This window comes from Protobothrops mucrosquamatus, unplaced genomic scaffold (assembly GCF_001527695.2).
Source record: "Protobothrops mucrosquamatus isolate PMUCROS unplaced genomic scaffold, P.Mucros_1.0 scaffold4, whole genome shotgun sequence".
NCBI classification, from domain to species: Eukaryota; Metazoa; Chordata; class Lepidosauria; order Squamata; family Viperidae; genus Protobothrops; species Protobothrops mucrosquamatus.
In genome coordinates, this window is record NW_015386391.1 from 1,091,073 (window position 1) to 1,115,861 (window position 24,789).

The 24,789-nt window shown below is 47.0% G+C and overlaps 2 protein-coding genes across 2 annotated transcripts in view; both read left to right on the forward strand.

The window, feature by feature from the left end:
* Nucleotides 1-3,890, forward strand: part of DOCK11 (dedicator of cytokinesis 11) — a 40,429-nt gene extending 36,539 nt beyond the window's left edge. The window contains 2 exon segments of the mRNA XM_015832452.2: nucleotides 93-231; nucleotides 3,464-3,890. Coding sequence (XP_015687938.1) covers nucleotides 93-231; nucleotides 3,464-3,565 — 241 coding nt within the window. The 3' untranslated portion in view covers nucleotides 3,566-3,890.
* An 8,399-nt stretch (nucleotides 3,891-12,289) lies between these two features.
* On the forward strand, nucleotides 12,290-24,334 carry IL13RA1 (interleukin 13 receptor subunit alpha 1). The gene is made up of 10 exons (XM_029282928.1): nucleotides 12,290-12,384; nucleotides 14,854-15,023; nucleotides 16,127-16,253; nucleotides 16,900-17,020; nucleotides 19,073-19,251; nucleotides 20,078-20,214; nucleotides 21,456-21,603; nucleotides 22,316-22,415; nucleotides 22,617-22,744; nucleotides 23,423-24,334. Exons 1-10 carry the CDS (start codon nucleotides 12,324-12,326, stop codon nucleotides 23,437-23,439), a joined length of 1,188 nt encoding a protein of 395 aa, XP_029138761.1. The 5' UTR covers nucleotides 12,290-12,323; the 3' UTR covers nucleotides 23,440-24,334.
* The last annotated feature ends 455 nt before the right edge of the window (nucleotides 24,335-24,789 follow it).

The following is a 24,789-nucleotide window of genomic DNA, read 5'->3' on the forward strand; positions in this document are numbered from 1 at the left end:
AAGCCTGGCTTTTCAACTTCACTTCCACTCTCTCCCCCCCCCCCCCCCCCCCCCCCCCCCCCCCCCCCCCCCACCCAATCCACTTCCCCCAGGAAGTTTATCCAGGCCTGTGGAATCGCCCTGGAATTCAATGAACGGCTGATAAAGGAGGACCAAGCAGAATATCACGAGGAGCTGAAGTCCAACTTCAGGGAGATGGTGAAAGAGCTCTCGGAAATCCTGCACGAACAGGTGAGACCCAGGTGGGGCAGCCCTGAGAGTTGTTTAAAGTCGCTAAATACATTTATTTATTTGTTTATAAAATTTATTAACCACCTGTCTTACCACACGGTAACTCTGAGCAGCTTACAATGTTATATGCTTGTAAGGTTGTAAGTCAGGGGTTCCTGTATGTGGCTGCTTACGAAACTGGGATTCAGAGCTTAGTGTCCTGCAGACAACTCTCAGGTTTGAGGTCATTGGAAACCGGATCAAAACAAGGACAGCTTATCTCTCTGTTGCAATGGGGGGGGAGGACCGCCAAACCCTTCCCATTTATATTCCCTCCCCCCCTGCCAGCTGAGTCCTTGTGGCTGGATTTGCATAGAAGGGGCAAAGGCCCTCTGCAACAGCTCCGTATTCAAATGGGAAAGATCTGGTCTGGTTGAGAGTTTTTCAGTTCCGCTCTTCTTCCTCATGCGCTTTTTGCTCTGCGGGGGGGGGGGGGAACTGGACTGGCTCAGCGGGGCATCTCCAGGGGTGACCAAGCCCCAAATGGCCAGAATTGCTTCCTTTGGTTTGTCCACTTTTAGAAGACTTTTGGTAGTCTGAGTCAGAAACCGTGGGATGAAGTCACGGGAGCGGTTGCCTGGGCATCCCATAATGTTTATTTATTTAAGAAAATTTACTGTATATGGCTGCCCATTCATCTCAGTGACTCTCCGCGGCTTAGAAAAATAAGTTATACAATAATATGTTGATGATGGAATTCCCCAGAGAATGTTTCTGAAGTCAGGCAACTTTAAGACGGGTAGACTTCAACTCCCAGAATTCCCCCACCAGCTTAGCTGGCTGGGGAATTTTGGGAGTCGAAGTCCACCGGTTTTAAGTTTTAGAAATACTGCTATAGGATGGAACCGCTTCAAGGCCCTTTAAGTCATTTATTTATTTATAGCTCCACTGATTGTCAGTCCCTTACAATCCTACCCCACACCAACTAGATTTAAAGAGCCAAAAAATGGAACAACCTGCCTTCAGAAGGTGTGAATGCTCCAACACTGGAAGTTTTTAAGAAGAGACTGGACAGTCATTTGTCTGAAATGATATAGGGTTTCCTGCCTGAGCAGGGGGTTGGACTAGATGACCTCCAAGATCCCTTCAATATTATTACTACTACTACTACTACTACTACTACTACTACTACTACTACTACTGTTGTTGTTGTTGTTGTTGCTGTTGTTGTTGTTGTTGTTGTTGTTGTTATCAGGGCTTTTTTTCAGCCGGAACGCGGCGGAACCGCGTTCCGGCACCTTTTTCCGGGCCGGCCGCACCAGAAATAGCCCCTCCCACACCGGAAATAGCCCCTCCCAAATTTTACTTGCATTCCTGTTCTCTAAAGGGGCGGTCCTAGGGTTTGATGAGGGCGTGGCCAGGTTTGAGTTCCGCCACCTTTTCTCCGAGAAAAAAAGCCCTGGTTGTTGTTATTATTATTATTATTATTATTATTATTATTATTATTATATAACCAAAACATTCAGCAGTATTCCTCAATAAAAGATTACCAGGCCATGGAATCCTGAAAGCCTCATTCCCCCCCCCCTTACATAGCAGGAATCTCTCTTGGACTTTGTGAAAATCTGCAAGATTAATGCTAGGGCTGAAATCCAGAGAAAATCTGGCAGAGAGAATCTGCTTTTTGACTGGGGATGAGTGCAGGAGAATTCCCACCACACAGCGTTTTCATTTTCAAACCCTTCTGAAGTCAACAAGAACTCCTAGCGATGAAAAAGCTGCTCAGAAACGGGTGGGCCTTATCTGCTTGGCAGGCAGCCTCCCAATGTTCTCCTAGCCCCCCCCCCCCAACTTTGCCATCTGCAGCCATTTAGGAGAGACGGGTGGAGTTCACCTCTTAAAATCTCGGTTGTAAAATTAGAAGGGATCTGCCGTCCCTCGGAGCGAACAAAGGGAGTGGAACCTTATTAAAAGCAAAAACAGAACGAGAGTAAAACCGCACAGGGGATTACCCGCTACAGAAATCAGCAATGATTTTGACCCTCCAGCAAGTTAGCATTTTTTGGTCTTTGTGAAACTATAAACCCTTGTTCTGCAGGAGCTCTTGTTTTTCACAAGTGAACCCCAGAGTGTGGCAGTCTTCCAGGGAACCAAGCCCCACAATCCTTGGAAAAAGCCAGTTGGTGCCAAATGGGTTAGACTGACTGCTGTCCTGTGCAGATGTTTCGGTGAGGGCCCTTTAGAGCAGGCACCCCCTCCCATAATTCCCCATCAGGCACTGCTCTGCACACCACCCTCACGTGTCTCTGGAGGAGGGACTGGAGTGGAAACAGGATGGCCAGGCTAATAACTAGCAGAGCAGCAGCCCAGAGAAGGCTCGGATGATATTCTGAAGGAGGTTCGGGGTGCAACTTGAACAAGGACCCACCTGTGGAACGAGACAGAAAAGGTGGTTGACGGTCAGTTGTGCCAGGAGCAGACACCCAGGAGACAGAGCGCCAAGGAAGTGGGTTGCAGATCATGGCCTTAGTGAGAATCTGATTAAGGGCTGGGAAGCTGCCAATTTGGGTGTCCAACCTTGGCCACTTTGTGGACTTCAATGCATAGCTGGCTGGAGAATTCGGGAGTTGAAGTCCACAGGTCTTAAAGTGGACAAGATTGGACACCTCTGCTGTAACCCTCCAGATTTCTTCTCCTGGCCTTGCAAAATCTCCACCCCGTGAGGAACAACGAAGCAGTAGGAAAGCCAACACAAAGTCTCCAAGTAGCAAACAATTTCCATGTGTGTGTTTATGTGTGTGCATATGCATGATGAATCAGAGAGCAGACTGTGTTCAGCCCCACATCTTGCAGAAATGTGTTTTCAAGCCACGTCCTCCAGAAGGAGCCAACCAGCCTTGGAGAAGCTGCTTCTTCCTGGTTGAAACGCAGCTGTTCCTTCTGGGTTGCTCCTCATGGAGACGCCTCCGTTTGGCTGCTTTCCTTCCTTTTGATCCCAAAGCGCCCGGAGCAGAAACTTTTCTCTTTCCTTCTCCTGGATTTTGAAAGCCACCTGCCAGGCCTTGAAGAGTCCATCTCATGCCTTCAATAACTTCACTTCCCTTCTCTTTCTTTCCTTCTCCATGCTGCCCTTGCCATAACAGCTCTGAAGACCAGGTGGGGTAACACCTCGCTGTTTTCATTTCGGTTAAGCAAATGTTTTTCTCCTTTTCGGAGATGCAGAGGCCTGTGCTAACTCAGCTCCCCTTTTCAGATCTATCAAGAAGACCCCGGGCATCCATCCTGGTTGCCAAACACCCTACATGTCTTCTGTGCCATTAGCGGGACTTCCGGAGAAAGATACGGCTCCTTCTAAACCTGCCTGGAGCTTCAGGAGGGGACCAGGAGAACTTCTCGACACTTGCCAGACCTTTCTCAGGAATATTCTGAATGCTGCCTGAAACTGGGGAACCTCCAACGCCTAACCGGGGGTCTCTCCATCCCTCTTCCTCACAGGGTACTTATTTGAACCGGGAAAGTGCCTCCTGTTTCTCTTTTCTACCGGCCTTCGTTGCGTTGTGCTAAACGTGCTTCGAAAAGCATTGATCGGACCCTGTTCCACTCAACGCAGGACTCCAGATCCTGCCCTGTAAAGCTGTACAATGGAATATAATAAAGTGGGAAGCTGTTTTTGTAATCAGCTCTCGGGGTTGGAAGCCTCCACTTCTCCCGTAGAAAGCAGAAGCCGTGACGGTCCCCAAATGTAGAGAGGATCTCACAGAACGTGGCCCTGAGTAGGTTTCTCACCGTTTCCTGCGTTTGCTCAACCTGCCTACTCTGGTTGCTTAAAAGAGGGGGGAAAGGAGATGTCGGAACATAACTGTCTGTTCGTGAGGTTAAACAGTAATTTTTTTTGTGGTTGTGCTTGAGAACAAAGTATGGCCTGGAGCTAGGCAGGTTTGGGGTTTATTTAGCAAGACCCGGTTTTAAAACAACTGCAAATGCACCTATGGCCACCCATGTTCCTCGTGGCTTGCCCTGAATTGCTTAGGCCCCCATTCCCTGCTCGGCCTCCCTGACGTTAAGGAGGAAGAAAAAATGAAAGAGAAAAAAAATTAAGAAGGAGAAATGAAAGTAACTTTTGCTGGCATCCTTGCTGCTCCGTAGATAGCTCGGCTTTGGAGAGACTTTAATCCACTCAGCAAAATCTCTGGATATTTGCAGGACTGGATGCAGCAGGCATGGGATTCCCCTCTCAACATACATGCCTGGTTATGAAAAGTGTGTTTTTTAATCTCGGGGTGAGGGAGAGACGTCAGCAAGGGGAATTCTGCTGTTCTGTTTACCACCACCCCCCCAAGCAGCATCTGGCCTTGGATGTCAAGCCAGGCAGCCTGGACTATTTTTCTCCTCTTTCTTGGATGATTCCTTTAGAGGATTCCTGGGGGAGGGACCGGGCTCTGTCTTGACTTGAGTGTTGTGCAGCCACAGAATCAAGCCCACACAGCCAGGAATGCTGAAGCCGCCAATTTGGTTTCCAGCCAAACAGAGCGGAGAAGCTGCCTCGCCGCCTGCTTTACTTTGCCACCACAGGGCTTGGCTCTCCGGGCTGGAGCCCTGAAATGGGGACTTAGCCCACAAAGGAGAGAAAGCTGGAGGGGCTCCCAGGGTGAAGCTCAGCCAGAGAAGCCCCCCCGAAACCAGCCTTTTCTTTCAGAGGGAATTGGATGGTGCAGCAAGACAAGGAAAAGCCGGGCACAAACCCGGCTGTTGCCTAACCTGGCTACGGTTGAGCTGTGGTTTCCTTATCCAGGTTGGTTAACTGTTTTTAATAAGCCATGGTTAGTTAGGTTCGCATCAGGCCTGAATCCGTAAGCCCCGGTTTGAAAAGGAAAACACACAAAGGCAATGTCAACCGTCCAATTGCCTTAAGGCAGGGGTGTCCAACCTTGACAAGCTGGCCTGTTGCCAGAGCCTGGCACTGGGGGCTGAGAGGGCATCTGGTCCAAAGTCACCCAGCTGGCTTTCATGCCTAAGGCACAGCTAGAACTCGCCGTCGCCTGATTTGTAGGCCAGCGTCTTCAACTAGACCAAGCTGTAGCTGCAAAAAAACAGGAAGTGTGTGTGTGTGTGTGTGTGTGTTGGGACTTTTGAACTGTGCAAAAGCATTCCAAACCAAATGAAGGCCAAGTTGCACCTTTTCTCCCTCTCTTCTGCCCATCCCACGCAAAGCTGCTCCGTGGGCATCGCAGTGCCAGGTGTTTGGGGCCAGGAGAGTCTGTGACTAAGGGCCTTTAGTCCTCTCTGACGCTTCAGTGTGGAATCATCCACATCTCTCCAACCGTGATGGATCTTACTCCGCATTTCCTTCCTTCCTTAATTATTTCCAAGAAATCCAATTATTTGGGGATGATTCAGTGCATTTCACCTTTTCCTTGCTTAGCTCACATCCTGCCTTTGCCTCCAAGACTGCCCATAAACTAAGCCGAAAGAGTAAATCAAGCCTGCCCTATTGCACAACTGCCACTGCTAGGTGTGTACATGCACAAGTGAAGTCGTCATGCTTCTACTTTGCCAGTGGCTTCCAAATGCTGTCAACTGCAATTTCATTTTAATATGCATGAGAGAATGAGATGAGTACAGACCTGCAGCCGTGACCTCATCACCCCAGAATTCAAAAACTATCTAAATGGATTAGAAAAACAACCAAGAAAATAAATTTCTGGCTTTGTTTCTCCTACTTTTCAATGGGCAGAATTGTCTCTGAAGACCAACTGCTGCGTTAAACCAACAATTTGTGCAGTTTGTTTTAGGAAGTCCCCTTTTAGAAACCTTTATGCCGCGGTTTTGCATTCCTCGGCTCTTCCTTTAATCCCACAATTGCTCAAACCAGTTCCCCTCCTTCAGTTCTCCAAAGGAGGCATTTCTTGACCAACTGGAGGACCCCAATTTCTGACCCAAACCAGTCCACTTCAGGGTAGGCTAGTCCATGCATGCCTCTAAAGCAGGGGTCCCCAACCCCCTGATCCGTGGACCAGCACCGGGCCACGGCATGCCAGCAACCAGGCCACACAAACAAGCAAAGCCCCATCTGGGGGATGCAGGCAGCACACAAAACCACACCCCCTCCAGTCCACGGAAAAACCTCTTCACAGAATTGGTCCCTGGTGCCCAAAAGGTTGGGGACCTCTGCTCTAAAAGTCAGCCTTTTTGTTTTCCAACATGGATGTGTTGCAAAGCACAATTGCTGCCTGTTACTTCATGGTAATTTTTGCAGCTGAAAGTTGTTTTCACTAGCAAAGCCAGCACCGGTTGTGAAACGCCTTGACAACGTGCGTAGGGCAAACTGTCAAATGGTTAGCAGTTCTACAGTAAACCTACTATGACTCCAAGAACAGGTGGTAGATTTAGCCGGTCCCTCTTTTTTGGACTTCAGCACATCTTCCTGGCTGTCAGGTCCCAGGCTTTCCCAGGCCAGAGAGAGGAGCATCTTGATAGCCTCCCCTCCCTCCATGGATCCAGCCATTGTGACTCCTTCAGCCAACCTGAATAAACAACCTTGGGCTGAAAACATCCCTGGCTTTTCTCCTCTACTCTTCATCAATCCAGTGAGAATTTGCTTTTGAAACGTGCTTCAAAGGACCAGAGATTGGGGAAAATATGGACGATGGTGCAGCCTTGCACATCCCATCTTTCACCTGAGCAACCTTCCAAAATTTGCAGCCTGTGTGAGTGTCCCCATTGCTGTCCAGTTCCCAAAAAAGACATTGGGGAGGGTCTCCTTCCTTTTAGGAATGACTTGGTCCTTAAAAGGTTAGGAAAAGGGCATCTAAGGAGGCTTGGAAGAGAGAGCAAGAGCGATGCAATGGAATGAGCCTTGCCCGCTTTCAAAACTAAAGTCAGCTCAGAAACCCTGCCAGAAAAACAAAATCCTCCAGAAATAATCAGACCCTGGAAGAGAAAGACACCCACCCAGGGAGAAGCATTTTTTTCCCTAGGAGAAGGTGGCTCTTGAGAAGTTTTAGTTTTTAATTCAGAAGCCTTGCCACGCTCTCTCCTCCTGGCTTGCCCAATCTATCACACCTCTCTGCTTTTCAACAACTTGCTGAATGCAAAAGTCTTGTGCTTTCTATCAAAGTCAACAGGGCATTCTTTTTTCTTCTGCTCTTTTGTTCCAAAGCTGATTATTCAAATAAAAGGGCAGAGGGACTTCACTTCCTGGTAGAAATGAATCAGTTCCTTTTTAATGCCTAAGAAGGCCTTTGCAGCGGGGGGGGGGGGGCAGCCCTGGGTTGTATCAAACACCTTGTCAAAACCCAGCACACGAATAACAAGAGGCAATTGTGCTCAATCCAGGAACGTTGGGGGAATTTGGCCTCACCCTCTCTGAGGTTGTGGGCACTCTTGGTTTTAACATGTTGAAAATCATGAACATGTTAAAAAGTCCAGCTTTCGGGGAGGACCTTCCTGTGAAATAAAATGTAAGTTAAAGTGACACAAATAAACGAAGGCAGCAAAAAAGCATGTTTTTAAGGTGAGGTGGAATTCGTGCCCAAGAACAGCTCACCAGACTCCTTCCTTGTCATGTTTGGCTTTGAACCTTTTGCCCAGCAGCTATTCAACGTTTTTCAAACTTGCCGACTTTGAGATGTGAAGATTTCAACTCAGCCACAGCCAGGATTCTGGGATTGGAAGCCCACACATTTTAAACTTGCCAAGTTTGGAAAATATTGGGCTAGCTCAGCCGTTTGTTGGGCTTTCCGACTTTTTTCCTCACCGGTTTTAAAATGGGAAAGGAAAGTTTTAAAAGGCTGAAAGGGAGGAGAGACTCCTGACACCTGTTGCATCAGTGCTCAGGTATCCTTCATCCCAGGCAGAGGGAAACGTCGCCATGTCATGTCCATGCTCTGAAAGCAGCCTAGAATGTGTGAAATCTGCGCCGAATTCTTCTCCTTCCCGTTCTGCACGATTGAAGTAAGGAATATCACACGATTTATCCCCCAAAGCAGCAAAGATCATTCGTGACATCTTTAAAACAGCTTATGTGGTATTATGTAAACTCACAGAGGCCGTATGTTGTCAAATGCAGGAAGTGTTATCGCAGTTGGGATGAAGATAACATCATCATTATGAAAAATAAAAAGTACTGGGCAAAAACCACAGCTATGATATTCACACACTGCTTGGTTTGCCTAATTGTTTGACCAAGGTTTATCGCAGGGCAGAGTTGGCTGGCTTACACTTTGGACGGAGTCCTAAACCCCAATGATTAGGTGTGCCCAACCAGCTAAGCCAATCTCAGAAAGCCCGCACTGGTCTTGCACAAGTACAAATGTGCCTGGATTCACTTTCTTGAAGAGCTGAAGATCGTGAGAACAATAATATTATAATAATGTAGTAATAATAATAGACTTGGGAGGGACCTTGGAGGTCTTCTAGTCCAACCCCCTATACCATTTCAGACAAATGGTTGTCCTGTCTTATGGGGGTGGAGATGCTTGGAGGAGATGGGGCTCAGATCCCTGTCCTCAACTTTTCCCAGCTTCCTTAGCAGAAAACCGGATCGTCACTTAGGGTGGAGACAAGCACTTCTTTTCAGCTGTTCAGATGGTACAGAATGTATACTCCAGTTTGGATGGAGGGTGAACATTGGTGCAAGAACCAGTTTAAGCATTGGGAGCGCTGGGTATGCATTCTGCAAAAGAGCTGGGGGTGGGGGGTGAGTCTCTGTCGCTGTTGAAAGAGTAGCGTGATAGCAAACCAACGTATTATGCCATAGCACAGGGGTCTCCAACCTCGGCAACTTAAAGACTTGTGGACTTCAACTCAGCATAGGTGGCTGAGGAATGCTGGGGGTTGAATTCCACAAGTCTTGAAGTTGCCGAGGTTGGACAGCCCTGCCACAGAACATAAAGAGATTGAGATGTTCAGGGCCAGCAGGTACAAAAGTGTAGAGCCACATCTGACTTAATTTACAGCAACTTCTCCCTGCCAGAGTGGTCCTGGGGAAAACACAAACAGCTTCTGAGGATGCGGAGAGTACTTTTTGCCTGCGAGGCTGGAAATTCCCAGCTCTCACGATTTGGAAGAGAGAAGCAGAACAGAGAGAAATTTCCTAGCCCCAAAGGAAGCAGGCCGGCCCCTCTCTTCCTACACAGCAGAGCAACTCAGAGGGCAGAATTGTTATGCGCAAGTGTATCAGTACAAGACTGGAGTTTTACAGAACACTGGTAAGCTGGGGGGGGGGGCATCCTGAAATGTGTGATTTTCTTGCAGACCAAATGAGTTTGGAGATTCCTGGAGGTGTCTAATTACTAATTAGCTCATGTTTTTTTCAGGTCTTCTCTTTCAGGTGCTTTCTTTTCTCCTTGCCTGTTGTTCCCAATTCTGCAAAAGTCAATATAGGCCGAGCTGAAGTTGTGGAGCCAAGTGTTTGTCTGGCTGTCAACGAGGTCCTGAGTTTGCGTTTAGGATCAGTGACGCAACGTGCTGCCAAGAATACATTGTCTTTCGGGAAGTTGTCCCTCTCTAGTTTCCTTTGGCACTTCAGCGTGCTGACCTTTGTTTTTAAGTTGATAACAACTGTGTGTTTGGGCGGGGGTTTCTGGGAAAGAAAGAGGGGCCTCCAGCTAAGCTGTGAGGTGGGCAGAAGTTATTCTGCAGTGGAACACTTCACCCACTGAAGTCGGTGCAACTGCCGTATCCTGTGTGGGAAAATGCCCTTGAAGCAGCCTTGCCCTTGCTCCCCCAAAGAGAAAGAGTTTCCCATGAACGTTACGCAGAAGACGCCACCATTTTGGGGGCAATCCTGACATTTCATGACAGCTCTATAGCAAGAGCTGTTTTTGTTGAAGTGTGGGGGTGGGTTTCCTGAAGAGCTTCACTTCTGCAAATCCCTTTAGATGATTCATGGGTGCCTCAGCAAGCAGAGGGGCCTGGCCGATTGTCCTTTCCACGTTTCCCTTTGGTCATACGGAAGTGGGTCCCTTTTAAAAAGAGATGCCCTTGCGGGCACACATGGGCTCGTAAGCTTCGTAAGGCTGCCTGCCCCACTGACAGCCCTGTAAAAGCAGAACGGTTTTCAGAATAGAAAACCAACCCACTGAGCAGAAAAAGTCCTCTGAAGAGGCTCATTGGCCATCTTAATCCATGACCTGGGGAAAAGCTGTTTTTCAAAGGACTTTTACAATGAAGGCAGGTGGGAGCTGCAAAGATCCCTGGTGGGAGGCTGTTCTGGAGAAGCCCATTTCCAGGGTACTGTCAGATGGCACAATTTTAGAGACGGGACCCAGGACATGCCAACTCTGCTTGATAAAGCACCTCCTTGATGGCACCTGGAGGCCAATCAGCAACTGGGCCGCAGGGGTGCAACCTGACCATCACTGCCTTGCCATTGCGGTCTGGCCTGGCAGATGCTCCTTGGGGGGGGGTCTTCAAGGGCACCCCAGGTAGAGAAATTGGTGAACTGAAGACCCATCAGTTAAAAGTGGAGCTGATGACCACAGCAGAATAAAGAGTTAGTAAATAGATTGGACCTACACAATTCCTCTCCGGATAGGGAGAGGGCTTGAGATGGACCACAACTGCTCCAGACAGAATCTCCCCAGCAGGAGTCTGCAATGCAGCAGCATCAGGCATCTTTAGAGCCCTTGGAGGTGAGGGAAACCCATCTTTTCATTTTACCTGTGGTAAAACTTCCTTTTCTAATGATTTTCGGAAATTTACAACTATGGGGAGCCCTTCGATCAATAGGTTTGACACCAGGTGAGTTTCCTTCAATCCTTAACAAAAGAAGTTTTAAATAAAAAATTCAAGGACTTGGAAAGTTGTTTTCTTTTGAAATAAGCAGCCAAAGGGTAATCAGAACTTTCCTTTTGGAAAGTTACAAACAGACCAGATGAATCTGAAATAAGATTCTGGAATTAATTATAAACATTCTTCCCGTGGGATCTTTGTTTTGAATTCTTTTTTAAAAAAAAATAAAAAATAAAATGGGAGGATGGGACTTTGAAGGTTGGACACCTAGAGGGAAACAGAAGGAACTACACAGTACAATTAAAGGAGAAGAATACTTAAGTTTGATTGACAAATGCAGAGTAGAGCAAAACACTTTAATAATGGATATGTTGAAGGTTATGTTTAAACAACAAACCCAAAAGTTAAATTTCTGCCTCTATAGATAGACTGTGCTTAAAAGATATTAAGGAAGAGCAACAAATTTCGCTGGACAAGTCTTAAGATTTATGCAAAAGTAAGTTTAAAATGACAGGCCACAGATGCAATACTGGATATACAAGTGAAACCAGCCGAAGTCTTAATAATTAAAAGTGATGCACCAATAAATCAAAAGTGTGATCTGGATAACTTTTCTAATTGGGTTTACAAAAGAGACTTGTTAAAGCTTTGAAGAATTTTGTGAGAAGGGACGAAGAAAAAGAAATTAATTATTTGAAGGGATTAAAGATCAAAATTGTTAAAAGTAAAAAAGAAGGAACATAAAGTTGGTTTATTAGATCAAGGTTTATATATATATATAAAAATATGGGATATTGCTGTATTTTAAAAAAAAACCGATAAATTACTAAAATTGTTTATACTCCAGATGAAGGAGAATACATTTCTCTATATATTTCTTTCTCTTTACTATATTCTTACGTTTTTTCTTTTCTACACTTTCTGTTTTTCTCTTGATTCTTTTGTTTTCGATTAGTTTGGATTCGTGTGTAGCTTTTTAATTGCAATTTTTAACAAAAAATTATCACGAAAACGAGGTGGGGCAGGGACCCCGGCGGCGGCTCCAGGCTTTGGGGCTGCCCCGCTCCGCAGTCTCCGTTTCTCGCAGACCCGGCCCGGGAGGGGTCCCCGGCCCGGCCCCGCCGCTTGTCCTGGGGAAGGGGCTTTCCCTCCGCGCCGCCCCGCACCCCAAGGGCCGACTTGCGGGGGGGGAGGGAGGGGGCGGCGCTCTGTGCGCCCTCAGAGGCTTCGCAGCCCTTCCTGGGGAAGCCGCCCCGTGCAACGAAGCCCCACCTCGGCCGGGGCGGGCCGGGCCGGCCCCATCTCCGCAGCCTTCCCGTCTGAACCCGCCCCGGAGCCCAGAGCGAACGAGCGATCCGGCAGGAGCTCCGGGCGCGCCGATGGGGGTCCCGTGGCAGCCGCAGCTGCTGGCTCACCTGGCCGGGGTGGTGCTGGCCGCAGGTGAGGGGCTTGGAGGGCGGGGAGGGGCGCCTCCGGGCTCCGCCTGCCTCGCGGGGAAGAGAGCGCAGCTCCCATCATCCCCTGCCTTCCCTGAACTGGAGTCCATCTCCGCCTTGCTCAGCTTACCGTCCTCGGGGGTGGAGGTTAGACTACAAAGCCCATCCTTTCCTCGCCAGGCGTCCAGTTGAAGGGCGCTGCTTCCCAGAAGTAAAAGCAACGCGCTCAAAGGCTACTTTACTGTAATTTTATTTACTAGGGGTGTGTTTCAGTGCTGCCCTGGGACGTAATTCCAGTACTACGGTAGTAGTAATAGTAGTAGTAATAATATAAGTAATATAGTAGTAACGACAATAACAATATCATGGCAAATCAGTTTAGAGCAGTACAGAAGAGTTAACCCCCCCTCCCCGGAGGAACCCCCCCCCCATCTAAACAGCCCAGGGAGCGTAGCCTCTGGCCACTCTCCCAAATGATGGGTGGTGTAGTCCAATGTCCGGCTGACGGGGATGGGAGGGACCACAGGGCAACGGTCTCTTTTCCCAGCAGACTCGTTTTGATGGGCTGTAGCTGGTTTTATGGCATCAATTATTGTGATGCTGTTTGCCACCCAGAAGCAAAGGGATGAGGGGGGAGCTACAGAAATAGGACAAATAAATTGATGAAATTAATAAATAAAGAGAAGGAGCAGTTGCTGAGCAGGGCTGCGATTCTCCCCCATCCAGGAGAAACCTTGGGGGGCTCCTCTCCCCCCTTCTTGCTTCGTTTGGTGGGAGGATCCTGCAAATACTGGCTATCAAAAATGCCTAATGATTGAGGAAGGAAGGAAGGAAGGAAGGAAGGAAGGAAGGAAGGAAGGAAGGAAGGAGTTTGAAAGAGAGGCGTCTCCAACTTGATGCCATCTGGGTGTGCTGGAGTCTCTGTCCCCGGGTGCCCTGCTGGGGCTGATGGGACTTGGAGGGCACCCAGTTCGGGAAGGGCGCCCGGTTCTTCCCTGCCCTCCTTCCCCTCCAGCAGTGAGCAAACACAGCTCTGGTGCCCTGGTGCGACCGGGGCGAAGCCCTTCGTTGCTGGTGCCCAAGTTGGCTCTTGCAAAGTCTTCACTGGGCTGTGGGCTGGCGGGAGACCTTCCCAAGTGGTGCCCCTGCAGGGGCTGCCCCCAAAAGGGGCTTCACCCGATGGCAACGGCAGGTAGTTCTCAACTTACAGCAGCTCGTTTAGTGACCGTTCAAACAGCACCGGAAAAAAAGTGACTTATGATCCTTTTTCACAGTTACGACTGTTGCGGCCTCCCCTTTTGGTCACGTGATCAAAATTCAACCGCTTGGCAACTGGTTCATATTTATGACGGTTGCCGTGTCCCGGGGTCAGGCGATCCCCTTTTGTGACCTTCTGCCAAGCCATTGGGGCCGCCAGATTCACTTAACAATAACAACGGGGTTACTAACTTGTCAGCCGCAGTGATTCACTTAACAGCTGTGGCCAGAAAGGTTGTAAAATGGGGCAAAACTCACTTTTAAAATGTCTCACTTAACAACAGGAGTTTGGGGCTGCATTGTGGACGTAAGTCGAGGACTGCCTGTATAAAAAGGTGGCTGAGAATGAGGGCTCCGGCTGGGAAAGCTACTCAAAGGCAGCGGAAGGCAGGGCTGGAGCCCCTCGGTGGTCCCGGAGGCAATGCGGGAGATAGGAACAGCTGCTCAGGGCCCCCTGCCCATCCTTCCTCACATCGGCCTGGCTCCTGTCCCTGGCGGCCTCCGCCCTGGCCAAGGGCACAACTCCGGGGCTCACCCGGCCACTTTCTTAGCTCTTCCACGTTATCTTGGGGTTTACACAGAGAGCAGCCTCTCTTTGCATGCAGGGGGTACACAACCTGGACAGAAAGGCAGGAGGTAATTTTATTACAAAGTCATAATTAGGCTTGGATGCTCTTCGATCCTAATCCTGAGAAGTGGTCACCAGAGAGATTCACAGGGCAAACTCACCTGGCTTGCTAAACTACAACTTATTTTAATGGTGGTTTGTGGGGAAGGGATATTTTCAAGGTGGTTAATTTTCCTGGTTCCCTGTAGGTAAGCAGGAAGGGGTCTTCCCCTCACCCCGCTCCCTTCCCCAATTCCAGAGTCCATCCACGGAGCTCTGCTGGGCTTTTCTGGGTTGAAACTCCCACCCCTCAGCCCTTCCTGTCCTTTTCTCCCCACCCATCCTGTGGCGAATCCTCTAAGATCAGGTCTCTGAAGTTGGCTCCCACGGAGACTTCTTGGAAACCAAAGCCTCTGAATCACTCCGCTCTGAGTCACGGTCCCTGCCGTGCCTCTTAATGGGGGGGAGGGAAAGAGAAAGGGAGAGGGAGAGGGAGAGGAAGGAAGGAAGGAAGGAAGGAAGGAAGGAAGGGAAAGGAAAAGGAAGAGAGGGTCCCCGTGGCAAGCGAGCCCAGGCGTTTCTTTCCTTCTCACTTCCCTTTTCTTCTAGGTCTAGGGGTTCTGTCCAGCCTTCCTTCCCCTGCCAACATCAGTTACATCTTGGATGAGAGCAACTGCATCTTAAGCGTCCAGTGGGACCCACCCAGTTCCCCCAAGAACTGCTCTGGGGAGCTGTATTATCACACTGCTCTGCACAATGGCAAAGCGTGGTTCGAAGAGGTGAGCCTTCTCCTTCCTTGGGTCTCGGGTGAAATCGGGGCAGAGGGGCAGAGGCTGATGGTCCCCAAGAGGCCCGGCTGCCGGGGAGGGAGGGAGGGAGGGAGGGAATGGGTCCCTCTGGTAAAATCTGAGAAGGAATTTCCTGAGGGGAACCAGGAGCTTCCCAGGACCCCCCCAGCAGGACCTTCTTCGGAGTGGCCCCTCTCTGGTGAATAGCTTACAGCGTCCTCACCTTATGACCACAATCAGGACCAGAATTTCTGTTCCTAAGCAAGACAGTTATTAAGTGAGTTGCGCTTTATTTCATAACTTTTTTTTGCCATGGTTGTTAAGCAAATCACTGCAGTTGTTAAGTGAATCACACAGTCATTAAATGAATCCAACTTTCCCCCTTGACTTTGCTGATTGGGAGCCAGCTGGGACGGTCTCAGACGGGGACCACGTGACTCCAGGGTGCCGCGATGGACATAACCCCGGCCGGCCGCCCAGGGCCCAGAGATTGGTCCCCTGACCCTGGGGACGCTGCAACAGGGAAGGGCTGCGTCTCGCTTTGGCCCTGCGGCTTTGAATGGCCGGGAGTCAAGGAATTCTGGGAGTTGAAGTCCACAAGTCATAAAAGGGCCAAGTTTGAAGACCCCTGCTCTAGAGCTTAGAGCGGAATTGCTGTCTTTTCTGACCTTAGAAATTAAACTGGCTTGGGGGGGGGCATTCTCAGGAAAGGGCCGTTCAAGAAGCTGAAAAATTGGAAGGAGTTTGGAGTTGGGGGCAAATAATCCAGGGTGGGAGTCCCCAACCTTTCTGGCTCCGAGGACTGGCGGAGAGAGGATGTGCCTGCCTCTCACACATGTGCCTGCCATTTGCACAGATGGAGCCTCACACACTCAAGCGCTTGCCTGCCACTTGTGCGCCCTGGTTCCCAATGGGTCACAGATTGGTATCGGGCTGTGGATTGGGGGTTGGGGACCCCCTGATCTAACGGACCCTGGTGAAGCTGAGAGAGAAAGAAAGAAAAGAAGAGACATAACAGGGCAGGGAACTCCCCCCAGGAGACACGCTGGGATCGTCCTGTTACAACTGAATGTTCTTCCTTTTCCCATCTTTAGAAATGGAGCCAAGATCTGTCCAGGAAAATGGCGATCCTTCTAGGGAGAAATATGTTTTTTGGGCTACAGACGACTTGTGACAGTGACAAAGAAGGGGAATGGTTTAAGATCCCACTGGCACAAAATGGTAAATCTTCAGCCGCTGGATTTACGCAGATGTTCCTGTAAGATTGATGTCTCGAGTAATCACACCAGCCTCCCCAGATGTAAACATCCCAGGCCACTTTCCTAGAAAGGAGCTGCGAGGCTGGGGCCCCTTCAGCCCATGAACTGGGCTAGGCAGCTCCTGAGAGTCAAAGGCGCAGGGGAGTTTGGGAGGGTGCAGGATGAGAGCCTGGGGGTGGGGGAAGTCTGGGAGCCTCCTTAAAGCAGCTGCAGGGCCAAAAGTGGGCTTGCTTCGAGGGATCAGAGACCAGCTTCCTTTTGCACGCTGCCTTGACAGGAGCACAAGCAAGACCCCCACACGAACTTGGATGCTGGTGCAAGTGCTTTGATTTGCATAGATCCAGTCTCTGCTAGTAGAAAACTCCAGGGGTGGGGGTGGGGATTTTGGGAATTGCTGTTTCCCACAAGGCATAAAGTTGCCAAGGTTGGGGACCCTGGCCTTAGAATGAATGAATACAGCAAAGGCCATTTGGGCAGGTGAATTTAATCTGGGCTTAAGCTGGGAATTTCAGAACCGGGGAATGTTAAGGCTTTTCCTCCTTGCTTTTGGGCAGCTGGGAATTTATACGCAGAGGGATAGACCGTTCTTCTGGCTTTGCCCTTTGCAGGCCGAGCAGAGACGGGAGCTACGAATATCAGTTGCGTTTGTTATAACCTGAAATGGATGTCCTGCTCATGGAAGCGAGGAAGGAAAGCGCCTCGTGACACCAGCTACCATCTGTACTTCGGGTTTGTATTTCAAAATCCTGCTCTTTTCTTAGCCCGGCTTCCCCATTGACTTTGTTTGTCAGAGGGTTGCAAAAAGTGATCACCTGACCCCGGGACGCTGCGACCGTCATAAATATGAGTCAGTTGCCAAGGATTCAAATTTTGATCACTTGCCCATAGGGATGCTGCAACGGTCCTAGGTGTGTAAAACGTTCGTAAGTCACTTTTTCCAGTGCTGTTACAACTTCAAACGGTCACTAAATGAACTGTTGTAAATCAAGGACTATCTGTACTCAATAGGCTTTTGCTTTTTTTTCACACTCCGAAGTTCCAGGACAGAACTGAAAAAGGTTTTAATCTAGTGTTTATCACTCTTGGAATCCATTTGGATGCTCGAGTGGAAACTGAAAGAAGATCCAGGAATAGCCAAGCTTTTCACCAATAAGAGGCAGATTAAATCAAGGGAGAGATTGGAGGAAAGACACAGTTGTCCTCTCTTTCTGCAGCTTGGGACTGTTAGTAACACCCTCCAAGCTGATTCCCAACACAACACTTCACATCTGCCAGAGGCGGCCAGCTTCATCTTCAAGTTTTTTTAAAAATCTGGTTTAAATTTTTGCTTTGTTTTCTGCCCTGTCCCAGTCCTTAAAATTATGCTGCAGATTAATCTCTTGGATAAATTTAAATGAAATGATGACATTTATTTAAGGGGAAGTTAGTGATGTGTCAAAATGCTCTTTGTACGTCTTCAGACAGACTGCCAATCTCCACGGCTTGTTCAAAGGACGAGTTGCTAGATTTCAGAATAGCATTTCTGAAGAATTGCCTCTTAATAGAACATCTGCATTCCAAATTCTTTAGCAATTCATAATATTTCTCAAAGTTTTATCTTATTTTTGAACCATACTGGAGAAAACGGGGATATTAGAATATTATTTATGTTTGATGTTGTGATAGATTTTTAGCTGTAAAAAAGAAATGCCTGCTGTTAGAAGGCTAAAAACTGTTTTGGTTTAGTCTGACTGTAATCACACAATCTTGCAAGTCTGATTGTGCTGCTCCCCTCCTCCTCCTCCTTGTAGTTCAGTGTTTCTCAATCTTGGCAACTTTATGATGGGTGGACTTCAACTTCCAGAATTCCCCAGATGTTAAAGAAACAGTGCTGACAAATATTGCTGCAGCTCAATTATAATCAACACCTTGCGCTTCAAGGTGTTGATTATCACCTTCAAAGCGCTCCATGGCATCGGACCTGGATATCTCCGAGACCGCCTTCTGCCTCAGATTACCTCTCATCGGCCGATACGCTCCCACAGAGAGGGTCTCCTCAGGGTGCCGTCAGCCAGACAGTGCCGGCTGGCGACCCCCAGGGGGAGGGCCTTCTCTGTTGGAGCCCCCTCCCTATGGAACGAATTACCCCCAGAGATCCGGGTCATTCCGGATCTCCCCTCCTTCCGCCGTGCCCTCAAGACATGGCTATTTCAGCTAGCAGGACTGGCCTAAGGGGTAATTTTTAGTTGGGTTTTAAAATAATTTTTAAAATAACAAAGGCCAAATTAATATTTCCTTTTAATTATGTTTTTAATGGTAGTATTTTGTACTTTTGTATCTGTTTTTATTAGGCTGTTAGCCGCCCTGAGTCCGTAAGGAGAAGGGCGGGGTAAAAATACAATTAATAATAATAATAATAATAATAATAATAATAATAATAATAATAATAATAATAATAATAATAATAATAATAATAATAATAATAATAATAATAATAATAATAATAATAATAATAATAAAGGCTTCTGAATATTATCTTGTCGCTTTGGTCTTAAAAAGAAGGTTCGGTCCCCTTGTCTAGGCAAGAATTCCCACCTGTCTCTGTCAAGGTCATCTTCCTGACTCTCTGCATCACCCAAGCTAACACTACATCTGTTGGTCCCAAAACTGGAGAAAACCCTGTGGAGTGAGCATCTCCGTTCTCAGTTCCTCCCGTTGCACTTTGTCGTTGCTTCCATCTGTCCTCTCTGATCAGCAAGAACAGATCAACTTGCTCACTTCTGTTTTTCCTCCCACCCTCAGGCACGACAACATGGAAAAAAGGCAGCTGTGCACAAATCACAGCATCAGTGGAGACACCTTCCGATGCATTTTTCCGATCAACTGTTCCGGAGAACGTGACCTTGTTCTTTCTGTCCGTAGCAATTCTGAAAACATCCAGCCAGTGTGCATGTTTACAAAAGAAGGTTCAGAAGAGTCTGGTAGGTTTTCCCGCTTGATGTGGTCCAGCCTCTGTAAGGAAACGAAGGGAGGTCTCCTTCTAGCCCCTCCTGAGGGTCCCAATTCTAACCTTTAGAGTTAGAACTGTCAAGGTGAGCTTGAAGGAGACCTTCCTTCAGAACTGGGACCCTCCAGCAGAGGACCGTCCTCACCCCCCTTCTTTAACCTTTAAAGTGTCCCACCACAACCTGAGGAAATCTCTTCCCCACCTGCGGCACTTTACAAGGTGTGCAGGACCCCTTGGAAGACCCTGTCATGTACATTTTACAGGTAGTCTTCAACATAGTAATGAAGCCTGCTCATTATGGCTGCATTCTGTAATTGTCCTAAAAAGAGGTTGGCCATTTGACCAACAGGATTTTATTACCTTTTTTGTGTTGATCGGTAAGCCAACCAATGCTTCATTACGGGTGAAGTTTTATCAAAAAACGGAAGTACATGGGACTGGGAGACAGTTCATTCCCATCACGGTTGCAAACTCTTCTGAATTTGGGCACCGAGTGCTTGCTGTTTGCCAAGGTGGCCCTGTGTTTGAAGGCACAAAAACAAGTATCTTCTGAGGAGAGCCCACACAAAGCTGAGCATCTCTAGGTGAGATGCACAAATGGGTATAAACCCCTTATCTTAGGAGAGATGCACATTCAAATGGATAATTGAACAGAAACTGACCCATCAAACTTCAGGTTAGCAGAAAATTAGAACAGAGTGAAATGGAAATTACAGTTGATTGATCTCCATGTACTTGTAGGAATGATAAATATGGCATTTAAACAAGAGTGCAGCACCCGCTTGTCTGTTTTCCTTCAGATTATCCAATAAAACTTGACCCACCAATAAATCTGAAAGTGATGCCGGGCATTAACGTTATTTTTCTAACATGGCGGGCTCCGAGTATCTGGAATGGCATATGCTATCAAGTAGAAATGAATGGCATTGAAAAAGAGGTAAGCTGCCTTTGTGTTTAATTTATTTCTTTTCTTTTTTAAAGCAGCATTGTACCACTTGAAATATCTTGCGTGTAATTATCTTGGCATCTGAGTTGTCTACAAACTGCTTTAAGGCACAATTAAGCCACAAGGATTTAATTGTGACCACTCCAGAGGGGTTGGGACTCCAATCCCCATAATTCCTAATCAGGATGGCAAAAGCGAGGATAACGTTTATCTCCATTGTTGTCATGGATAGAAAGTTTCTGCCACCTTAGATTGGTTTATGCTGCAAAAAATTAAGAACAGTGGGAGGCAAATTGTAGGTGGTGATGTTGTGGTTTCTGTAGGAAGCAATATAAACATAGATTAGATCAGGGGTAGTCAACCTTGGCTCTTTTATGACTCGTGGACTTCAACTCCCAGAATTCCTGAGCCAGCTAAGCTAAGCTGGCTCAGGAATTCTGGGAATTGAAGTCCACGAGTCATAAAAGAGCCAAGGTTGACTACCCCTGGATTAGATGATATGATGATGATAGTGACCACAACAGTCTGATCACCAGCCTCATCCAGGGAGATCCCATTCAGGAAGACTGAAAATGGATTCTTGTATATGTCCCTTGGTGGAATATCCTCTCTGAAGATTGTGGGGAACTTAGATCATCCATGATTGTTTTTTCTAATCCTCTCTGTGAAATTCCCAGAATTCTTTTGGGTCATTCTGGTTAGGGAATTCTTGGTGTCCATCGTCCCAACAGAAATGGAGAGAACCAGGTTTGATTCATGGTTGAGAAGACCCCCTGCCCTGATCCAGGGAAGGGGTCCCTGTACCCTAAAGCTCTTGGTATATAAAACGGGACCTAATGGGGCCCTACTCTAACTATTCGTGAGGCAAAGGATCTCTTCTCCTTTAAAGAGAAAGATGACCTGAGAGATAGTGAATGTCTCTTTTTCAAGCAGCCTAATCCTGTTCCTTGACAAAAATCCTATTTCACACAAAGGGGTCAGGTTATGGATTTGTGGAGTTCACTCTTCCGCCTCTTCCTCAAAGACAGATGTGAAGACCCTTTTCTATCAAATCCATTAAAACTTCTAGGGTCTATGAGCGGACCTCAACTTCCAGAATTCCCCAGCAGGCATGGCTGGGTGGGGAATTCTGGGAGTTGAGATCCACCCATTTTAAAGCTGCTGAGTTTGAGAAACACCATTCTAGTGATTGATGGGTAGACAATGAAAACCTGTACATGTTTTTTCTAAAGAGTTACGAAGACAGTACCAACATAACCATCCACCTTGAGCCCAAGAAGTATCACAAACTCAGAGTGAGGGCTGTGCTGGGCATGATCGGCAGTCAGTGCAAAGAAGTACGAGGTCTCTGGAGTGAATGGAGCGAGCCGGTTTTCTGGGGTGAGTCCGTTTTCTTTAGTTCTCACCTGTGTTGTCTTTGCTGAGGTCACCTAGAATGAAAGCAGTTGGTTCCTTAAAGGAATCTGACCTTGGAGTGGTTGATAGGATGGGAGTGAGGAACTGGGCATTGCATCTCTGAGCTTGTAGCTTCTGATTAGTCTTTCTGATCTGGTTTACTCCTCCCTGTAATCTATTACTCGTTGGAGACAGTTTTTTCCCTGTTAACTACTTCCCAGTTCTTCTAATTGGAAATGCTTTCAGCATAAGAATCTTGTCTCCTTTCACTGTAGTTTGCCCTTTGCAAATCAGAACTTCATATATGCATGTGGCTGCTTGGACACACCCAATTTATTATTTAGGTTGTCAGCAGGGAGAGCTGCCCTGGCAAACACCCCCTCCCCCCCCCCAGGATCTCCTTGCCAGCCCCTCTCAATGATTCCATTCCAAGGAGGAGTCCACTGAGCATTCATGCTCCAAACCCACGATGTTTCCAGATGTCCTTTTCTAGCTGTGCGAAGCATCAACCACATCCTTTGGGGACATCTCTATTTTCTTGACCAGAACTCTAAATTGGAGTTCCATGTGAAGTTTCCACAGTCTTCCTTGACTGTTCTGAAGGAAATGGTTTAGCACAGGAGGGGAGCAACAGTGGGCTGTTCTTGCATCATTCTAGCTTCATCTAGAAACAGTGTCACCGTCCTTGCCTTTTTAGATGACCGGGACAAGTCTGAAATATTGAAGCTTGTTTTGTTCATCATGATTCCATTATGTGCTGCAATCTTGACTATCATTCTCCTCATTTATCTGAAGAGGTAAGAAACTCACTGCAGAGATTTAAAGACTTTCCTTCTGCTGAATCTGCATAGTTGCTGGGCATTTGTGATGAAGACAGAAAAAATGAAGGCCTTTGCTAAAGACCTACATCGCTTTGCCCAGCCCATGGAAAAGAGATGGAAAACCCCAAACTTTCCAGTCTGGAATATTCTAATTATTTTGTTCTCTCCACTCTGCAGAATTCAGCTGTTGATCTTCCCAACAATTCCTGACCCTGAAAAAGTTCTAAAACGAATGTTTGAAGAACAAAGAGAGGAGTATTTGCCCACTGACTATTCATCTGAACTCATTAAACCCGATACCATCAGTAGGTAGACTAAAAAATATGGGGAGGTGTATCAGTGGGTTTCTTTGTGGAATACACTGACCTTTGAAAGTTGAACAACTAGTTCCTGAATTAATCCATTTCACAGAAGACACTGGCCCAGAATTGAAGCCTGTCGGTTGGCTTCACTCAATGTGCTAAGCCACAGAAATGTAAAACTGAAGTAATATTAGGCAAGCTTAGTACTTTGTGTAATTGTAACTGTTAGTGTATAGAAACACAGAGATAACCTTGAATACAGTATGCAAGAGCGGTTACATCAACACCGGCTTAGCCCTGAAAGAGAAGAAAGGGACACAAGGTTGACACACACACCCTTCATTTTCTCAAGTATAAGAGGAGAGAAGAAACTCTGTTAGGCTTTCAAAACTCTGTTTAATAATTATCCTTTAACAGTAGAGATAAAAGAGTGTAATAAATAGAGTAGTCCTTATGGAGTCTGTTTCATGACCCAGCCTGTCCCACCCGATATCTTCAAGAACAACCTTTGAGGGAATCTAATCAGGTTTACTCCTAAGCAGAAATTAGTTCTTCAAGGCTGTGGTTGGGCTATCATGCACTTGAGGGCAGTTGAGGAATCTTCTGTTGTCCTTCTGCCTGCTGCCAGGACTTCTTGCCCCATTTCATCGGCCTTGTGTTTGTCTCTTGTCCCACAAACAGACCACAAGATGAGCTAGCCAAGGAAAACCGGTGTGCTTCTACTTGCAATGCCTACAGGAAACGAGAAAATTGGGTTGCTGTCTTTATATCAAATGACTTTTGAATGTAAACCAAGCAAGTCCAACACTGCAGGACAGAGACTGATCTCAGAGGTGACGGACAGTGTCTTTGGAGAAGCACCTTTGCACGCCTTCACTTAAAGACAGGAGAAGTGGAAATTCAATCTTCACTGGCAACTTCCTCTTTGTCACCAAAGTTATCAAAAACTGAATTTCAAGCCACACGGTAGCTTCTGTGAAGTAACACTGGCTCTAAAGGACTGGTGGTTTTATACAAATGTGTCAGTTCAACAGCCACACGGTTGTCTGCAATCCAACTGGCAAAGCTTGACTTCTCTTTTAGCCTTACACAAACGGTGTGGTAGAACTTAGCCCCGTCAGGATAAATCCAGAATTTCTCAAGAGGAGACAAAATAGCAGACAAGACTGGTGATGCTTGCATCCATTGTTATTATTCTTTTTCTTCTGGTTTTCGTGTCACTTGCTTGTTACAAGCACATGAAAGTTGAAAGTCTAGGAAGGGGTTTACGCATATCTTAATTGCCTAAGTTAGGTTTTGATAAGCCCATTCAGACCACTGGAAACGATAAGATGACACCACAGATCTGAAGCTGAACAAGGTGATTGTTAGCTTGGCTAGACCCCAAATGTTGAGCAATAGCCCAAGCCAGCAAATTACGCTAAAGGACTTGCGTGCGTGTCTAAATCCATGTTTACAGTGGTGTTTTTGAGCTGCTGAATTTATCTTCACCAGCAAACTTTTCTTTTCCTAGAAAACTATGAAAAGGCTTGAGACTATGTTTTTTTATGTATGTTTTTCAGGTTCTATAAAAAGTTTGTTATGCTTGAACCATTTTATGTAAAGAATGAACAATACTTTTTTCTAATAGAAGAAACTACTTTCATTTTATGATATACTTTGCGGGTTAGCACTTGTAAGGCCCCCATGGCTGATGTTCTTAGTGGTTGGTGAGCCTTTTTTTCATTGATTTGTTCTCAAGTTCATAGACCAGCCAGCAAAGGTTGGTTTTTGTGTGGGGGTTTGACAATAATTATCTAGCGTTTCTCAGTAAACAAAGTGGTGCCCTCCCTCGCTTTTCTTTTAACACATTCGCAACACAGCTTATAAAATAATAGTCTGATGAACAGTCATCAATGATAGTTCAGGACCTTGATGGATAAAAATGTAGGCACCAAGCGGCTATTCATCCAGAACATGGCAGGAACACCCAGGAAAGGATTCTGGAAAGTCCCTTTAAATCCAAGATGGTTAGATTTCTCCCTTTTTGGCTTTACTTTATTTTATTT

Coding starts and splice junctions, on each gene's coding strand:
- IL13RA1 (XM_029282928.1), top strand. CDS start 12,324: ATGGGGGTCCCGTGGCAGCCGCAGCTGCTGGCTCACCTGGCCGGGGTG. Junction 12,385..14,853: donor CGGGGTGGTGCTGGCCGCAG/GTGAGGGGCTTG, acceptor CTTTTCTTCTAG/GTCTAGGGGTTCTGTCCAGC. Junction 15,024..16,126: donor GCAAAGCGTGGTTCGAAGAG/GTGAGCCTTCTC, acceptor TCCCATCTTTAG/AAATGGAGCCAAGATCTGTC.